This window comes from Vespula pensylvanica, chromosome 1, assembly GCF_014466175.1.
Source record: "Vespula pensylvanica isolate Volc-1 chromosome 1, ASM1446617v1, whole genome shotgun sequence".
In the NCBI taxonomy this organism is placed as follows: domain Eukaryota; kingdom Metazoa; phylum Arthropoda; class Insecta; order Hymenoptera; family Vespidae; genus Vespula; species Vespula pensylvanica.
The window spans coordinates 3,320,320-3,327,819 of NC_057685.1; the positions used below are offsets into that span (position 1 = coordinate 3,320,320).

The 7,500-nt window shown below is 43.2% G+C and overlaps 1 protein-coding gene across 1 annotated transcript in view; it reads left to right on the top strand.

Annotated features, from left to right (window-relative positions):
* LOC122633976 (inactive rhomboid protein 1) overlaps nucleotides 1-7,500 on the top strand; it is a 219,560-nt gene that overhangs the window by 95,678 nt on the left and 116,382 nt on the right. Inside the window, exons 3-6 of the mRNA XM_043822485.1 lie at nucleotides 2,089-2,737; nucleotides 2,916-4,690; nucleotides 5,278-5,573; nucleotides 5,739-5,976. Coding sequence (XP_043678420.1) covers nucleotides 2,120-2,737; nucleotides 2,916-4,690; nucleotides 5,278-5,573; nucleotides 5,739-5,976 — 2,927 coding nt within the window. The 5' untranslated portion in view covers nucleotides 2,089-2,119. The remainder of the gene's footprint in view (nucleotides 1-2,088; nucleotides 2,738-2,915; nucleotides 4,691-5,277; nucleotides 5,574-5,738; nucleotides 5,977-7,500) is intronic.

A 7,500-nucleotide genomic window follows, 5' to 3' on the forward strand; every position in this document is an offset into this window, starting at 1 on the left:
CTCTCTCTCTCTCTCTCTCTCTCTCTCTCTCTCTCTCTCTCTCTTTCTCTGTACTTTTTATAGGGAATATCGCTTATTCATAAACGTAAGGTTAAATTTCGTAAAGTGTGCCGATAAGTTTCATAATAAAAAGGTAAGGTGATGCAATCGATGGGCCAACGATATTATACGATCTGCCAGAAGTTAAAGTATCGTACACTTCTTCTTAACCCATTCCATTTCATTCCTATCCTTCTCTCTCTCTCTCTTTCTCTCTCTCTCTCTCTCTCTCTCTGTCTCTTTCTCTCTGTCTGTTTCTTTCACCCTAGTTCACTCACTCGCGCAAAGCGCCAGCTGCGTTTTATCTTTACGACGCTGGCAACGCGCACCATTTCCACCTTCCTTCCAACTTTTTTTTCCTTTTTCGGCCCTCTATGCTGGACGACGACGCATTGCAGTGTACAAAAATCTCTCTCTTTCTCTCTCAATCTCTCACTCTCTCTTTTTCTTTCTCTTTTTCTCTTTCTCTTACTACCAACGATATTACCACACGCTGCGGTACGATACTACTTCCAATTTACGTCTTTGCCGTGTTCGATAAGAGATATTCGATTAGAAAGAGAAAGATATATATATATATATATATATATATATATATATATATATATATATATGCAGACACACATATAAAACAGTGATTCTCATTTTTTAATAATCCTGATTTACCATCTCCCCTCTTTTAATATTATTTTCATATTTTCATCTCGTTCGAATATCCCTCGAACGTATTCCATTTCGATGACGCAATCAATGAGAATGCATCCTGCAATTCGTATGTATCGTTCGATTCGCTTCTATTATTTAAATCTCTCAGTCATCTAATTTTTTTCAATTTTTAAAGAGAGAGATAGGTAGATAGATGTATATATTAATAAATAGATAGATATAAAGAGAAAAAGAGAATGAGAGAGAGAGAGAGAGAGAGAGAGAGAGAGAGAGAGAGAGAGAGAGAGAGAGAGAGAGAGAGAGAGAGAGAAAGAGAAACGGATATGAAGAAAGACAGAGAGGATAAAATTCGATCGATAAAATCGCTTTCGTATGTCGCAGTAATTCGGCATGGAAGTCGCGCTGCGGTTGTGTATGGTCATACGCGTCACTCGTTCGGACACGTTCGGCAATAACGAAACTCGTACGAGCGAATCGAGCTTTGGAGCTCCAATTAATTTGCAGTCGATTATACGAGTCCGCGTTTTAACGTCACGTAACAAACCATCCGTACCTTGTCCAATGGCTATTGCGTATCACATTTTATCGTTATGACGTGACATCATTCGTTTATCGTTTTGCTTGCTATATGCGCTTGTCTCGAAATATTATAGATACGCAGGATTTAGTCCAGACGAGGAGGTGTAAATTGTCAGTATCTAATTCGAACGACTCTATCATCTGTTTATATATCTATATATTTATCCGTCTATCTGTCTATCTATCTATCTATCTATCTATCTATTTATCTATAGTTGATTACGCGTGTTAACGACCTACGTTATCATATACATCGTTAAAAGTCCTAAACGTACGTATGTAGTATGTAGCCTATAGCCTTATAGAGATGCGGAATCGATAGTCCTTAATTTCTGAATAATCGTGATGAATAATCGTGTTAAGTTCTAACGCGTACGCGTTTTTAAGTTATTAAAACGAGTGTGTTACTTAATCGCCAATTAGTCTTTTAATCTTATGCAAATGTAAGGATCAAATTAGGGTGAGACAAGCATTATAGCAAATTAAAGGGAATTAAATGACGCGTGTTTCTCTGTTATACTAGAATATATGTATAGATACATATACATATATATATATATATATATATGTGTGTGTGTGTGTATGTATATATCTGTAACGAGTTAACAATAATGTCTATTTTGTATATAATGAATATATTCGGTCAACCGTATAAATCTACTTCGTATTACACTTTGAAATTTACTTCTCAATTAAATGAATAGATAATACGTAAAAGGAAGATCTGTTCACAAATCGTTCCTACCGACGTTATTTTTTAATAGGAAAAAATTAGATGAAATATAACGTTAAAAATTTCTTTAGATGTCCTGACAGCGGGCCCCGGGCCACCAGGATGCCGACAGACGACGACTATGGCCGAAGAGAACGTCACCTGTTGCACCAGCACCCGATTGCCCAGTACGGGCCCTCGTCATCCCCGATTCCAGGGCCCAATAGCGGAAATTCCGGGAATGTCGGGACACAAATCGCTGCCGTTAATCCAACCGATTGCTTTAAACAGCAGCAGCAGCAGCAGCAACAGCAGCAACAACAGCAGTCCGAATCGCGATCAACGCCAACCATCACCGGTACATCGAGCCAAGATCGTTATCAAACCGATCAGCAAGTTCAGAGCAGCGATCACAGCGAGTATGGAACTCGGGAGAGAATCGCGGCGATCGATCGGCACGACAAGTCAACGGACAAGCCTTCGATCGAGGATTATACCAAATCCAGTGTCGAGACTCGATCGGTACAATCGAGCTGCGAGCGATTCGGACATTACCAAAATCAGGAGAGATTTGGTCAATCCAGCTTGCAAGCACATCACCAGTATAGCGGAAGACAAGGCGGTGTTACGGGCCAATCCTTGTCGCAGAACGTCCTTGTCGACCGATTCGCTCGATTCACTGATCTCAGCAACTTGCATGCAGAACAAAGATTGTCTTTACCTCCAGGAGATCGGTTTCAGGTAAGATGACAACTTGTTTACTAGGACGAGACGCTTTTGTTGTTGTTATCATCATTATCATCATCATCATCATCATCATCATCATCATTATTATCTTACTTTTCGTATATAGCAGTTTGTTTGTTCGTTCTTGTTTTTTGACGATACGCATACGTGTAACGGTGATACGTGTCGATAGGTCGCTAGCGGCGGTGAATTGCGTTTCCATCACGTCAGCAACGATTCCGGGCTCGCATCAACGAACAACGAGTACGCGAACGCAAACGTCCTCGTATCTTCCTGCACGTCGAGCTCCTTCTCGTCGGAGACCTTTCCGTCGCCACCCTCACCGGCACCAGCCAACGATCGGTTCGTACCGCCACCGCCTCTCTCGCCCAGCCCAAGCGAGAAGTATGCCTCGTCCCAGAGCCTGGCTGGTTATCCTCCTCCTGATAGGATTTTGCCCCCCGGTTCTCCGGGCGCCAGATATGGCGGTGGAACAGCACCAGCCTCGCCTATGCCAGCGAAGGACCGATTCATTTCGGGTGAACGATTGCTGGCCAATCAACAGCCGAACGGCAACGCGACGAGCGTGCACGATGTCAAGGATCAGCAACGATACGGCAGTGGGAATGGGGATCGTCTCCTGTCGGGATCGTCGCCAGTGTTGGGAGCCCTTCAGACCAATCTACAAATCGACCGGAACGTCCTTGGTGGTTACATCGGTTCGGGAAAAGATTCCCCAGCGTCGAGATACGGAACGATCTCGACGGATAGATTATTATCGGCCTCGCCGATTCACGCTCCGGTACCCGAGAGATTCGCTGGAAAGTCCTCGTCCGACAGATACACTGGACACGGCGAGTCACCGATCCACGAACGGTATCACCGTTCCCAACAAGAGACGTCGGCGAGTCTACACCACGATCGCTACAACTCGATCGCAACGAGCAGCGAAAGATTTTTCCCGATTCCCACGTCGAATACCGAAGGGTCGCATCAAAGATATTCAGCGACGGAGAGATCTCTTCAGGTACCGAACGCAACCGATCAGAATAGACGGCTCTACGCCGATAGATCGGTCGAGGCTGTTTGCCAAAAATATTCCGAAAGAGCGAACGGTTCGAATCAAGTTGGTAACGCGGAATATGGTAGATACTCGGCCTTTCAAGAGGTCAGATTCAACGAGCTCGCGCTTCAAAGAACCTGTGGACAGGGACGTCCCGGAAACGAGAGATTCTCCGTCGGTGGAGTCGCTTATCTCGCGGCTTCCTCCCCAGGACACGACGTTAGGCCCTCGAATGCCGGAGAAACGTCGTCGGCGTCCAACAGATACGTCGTCGCAGACTCGAACCCAACCGAACGTATCCTGGCCGCGACGTCGTCTTCACCGTCGTCGTCTTCGGAAACTGGAGCGCGCTATCATTCGCCGTACACGAATGCCAATGGCATCCAATCGTCATCGGCGACGACGGGCAACGATCGGTGCTACTCATCGATTTCACCGACCCCAGAAACGTCAGCTTCGGTACTCCGCGGAACCGTTGCAAATCCTGGACCACCTGGAAGCTATCAAAGCACGACGAAAAACGGAGATAAGTTCCTCCAAGTGTCGAAGTCGGTCCAGAGCTATACCAACGACAGATACTCGCTCGGGAACGAGCATCAGTTTGACAGATCGGTTCAAGACCGATACGACAGGTTTCCGGGGTCAGGAGGGTCAAACGATCGATTCTCATCGTCTAATACCACTCCTGACCGCTTTCACCCTACTTCTGATCGATACTCTCCGGCACGTAACGTCGCGGACAAGTACCTGTCTCTACCGAAACCAAAAGATAGGTTTACCGGTAGGATAGCGCCGATCTCTAGCTGCACCAACTCTTCCGTCGTTCCTACGTCGACCGATAGGCCCTACGGATCGTCGAGTACAGGCACTTATGTACCGCCGACGGCTCACACTCCGGTCGAACGGTATGTAGTACCACAATGAACGCTTTATCTTCCTTCATTCCGACCCTAGAAAAAAAGACTGGTCCAAAAACAACTCGTTTATCGCATAAGACTTCAGTTTCCAATTATCAACAAGCCAAGCGATCCACTTGCAATTACAAAAAAAAAATACTTATGCGTTTTTTATTCGAAAGAAAGAAAAGACATCTTATTATTTTATGGAACGATTAGGTTTATAAAGTATAAATAATATCGACAATTACTACGGTAACTCTATCGACGAACTCTAGATTCCCTTTGTAATCCATACTTATTTTTTTCTATCGTATCAGTATAATAGTTATTTATAACATACATATATATATATATATATATATATATATATATATATATATAATAACTAACTATACAAGTATATTATATACATACACATACATATTACATACAACGTTACACATATCTGATTATTTCATAAAATCGAACCTTGGATATCTAGCCAAAAAAAAATATATATATATATACAAGCACCCTACTGAAACATTTTCCAACCTCTTAGTTCCATCCATTCCATAAATTTGATAAAAAGTATAAACTTCTTATTTCATCAGGTATGTGCCGCAACCACCTCCGGAGGTGCTCTATCCGGACAGGTACGTGGACAGGTACGTACCACCGGTTGCCCATACCCCAACGGATCGTTACGTTCCCACCAATGACCCCGGTGATCCGTACATGAGGAGAGATTTGGGCTTCCATCATCATTACCGGCTACCACCACCAGCCGGATATCCGTACCACCAGGCACACTTCCGGTTCCGCGGTTTCGCCTACGCGTCACCGGCTCGTCTAGGTGGAAGTCCAGGTTCCAGTAGCTCGAGTAGCTCTGCAACATCGAATCAGAGAGGTGGTGCTGGAGGAGGAGGAGGAGGAGGTGCTGGAGGTGGTGGTGGTGGTAGCGTTGGAGGAAATGGAGGAGGAGGAGGAGGGGGAGGAGGAGGTGGTGGAGCTGGAGGAGGAGGTGGTGGTGGTGTAGGAGGTGGTGGTGGTGGTGTTGGTGGTGGTGGAGGAGGTGGAGGAGACAGCTTCTCGACGTCACCGTTGCTCAGGCCGAAGTTACGCACGTCTGCGGTTGAATTTACGACTAATTCTGCTGGCATCGTAGCGAGACACGTTTGCGCCAATCCACCAGCTTGCTGTAACGAAGCTACAAATCCTAATGGACAAAGGCCATGCTGTCAACCAATAAGAAGATCTCTCCCACCTGGTGCTCTACCATCGATACCGACGCAATCAACTCATTCTTCTTGGTGAGTCTTAACGAAGATCTTTATTCCTTTCTTTCTTTCTTCTATTGTTCCTTTCTTCTTCTTCTTCTTCTTCTTTTTTTTTTTTTTTTTTTTTAAACACTATAATCCTTTTTTTTTAATTATTCTCTCTTTTCCTTGATGAATTGAAATCTATTAAGCGTATTAACAAGTGTTAATAAGATTTCTGTATAGTATTTTAACATGGATGGTTTAAGTAAAGTGAATGAATGACTTCTCGATAGGTCTATGAATGTTAACTCTTTTTATTTGAAATTTTATTTGGAAAAGAGAAACATTGACGAGCATAGTTCGTACCATTTATATATAAACGAATATTCAAAATTGCGTTTATGTATGTTTCGGATAAAAGATACGTTTATGTATTGAAAAAATTAATACAATTAGCAGCCAAAAGAAAAGGATCGATCCGTCTGGGATTAATTGCAAATTGAATTGGTATTGTCGAATGGTAGATACAAAGTTTTTACACGCATGCAAATGAGATCGAATTAGTTTCGTTGGGAACTTTAATCTCGACGAGTAATGGGGAATTTGGGATGATTGAATGGCAAAGAAAAAAGAATAGAAAAAAGAGTGAAAAAAAAAGAAAACGAAAAACAAATAAAAAAAAAAAAACATACATAATACACGCGTTACGTACGCGTGGACGTACTTATTTACTTACTTACTTAAATAAAAAATCATTTTCAGATAGAATAGATGGCGATGTAAAACGAATGAAAGTTTTTGCATATGTCCAGAGGCTTCAGCGTGTAATCGAGGATTAAGAAAGAAATAGAGAAAGGGAGGAATAGTGAAAGAACAAGAGAAAGAGTGGGAGAGAGATAGATAGATAGATAGAGAGAGAGAGAGAGGGAGAGGGAGAGGGAGAAAGAGAAGAGATAGAGAGATAGAGAGATAGATAGAGATAGAGAGAGAGAACGTAATGTACGCGCATAGCCGTAATCAGGAGCCTTTATAATAAAGCTCACGAATTAGAATGGAAGAGCCCCCTTAATCGGAGGATAAATGTTATTTATGGCTCTCAGAGGCGAACTATCCGCCTCTGGGGATTATAGTTTAGCATTCGAGATTCCTCATATCGCGTGACCTGCTTTAGTTTTCGCTTCGATCTATTTATCTGTCTTTCTCTCAATCGTTCTATCTCTTTCTTTCATTTCTCTCTCTCTCTGTCTCTCTCTCTCTCTCTCTCTCTGTCTCACTTCGTACACTTCTTTTTTATTCTCTATCCCTTATCATGAAAATCATATAAACGAAGTTGATATATTAACAACGATCGTAACAACGATCAATGATCGACGGGTGCATGGAAGATCGATATGGGGTCGAAAGGAGATGGATGGGTGGGTAGTTGGGTGGGGAGGTAGAGGCAGGTATTCTAGCAAGAAAATCGTAAGCGTCGAATCGTGTAGCTCGTTAAACCGGCTTACCTTGCGAGTGCACGAATTTCATTTAATAGTCAGCAATTAGCGTGCTGAGAAGCTGTCTAAACACGAGTTTTGG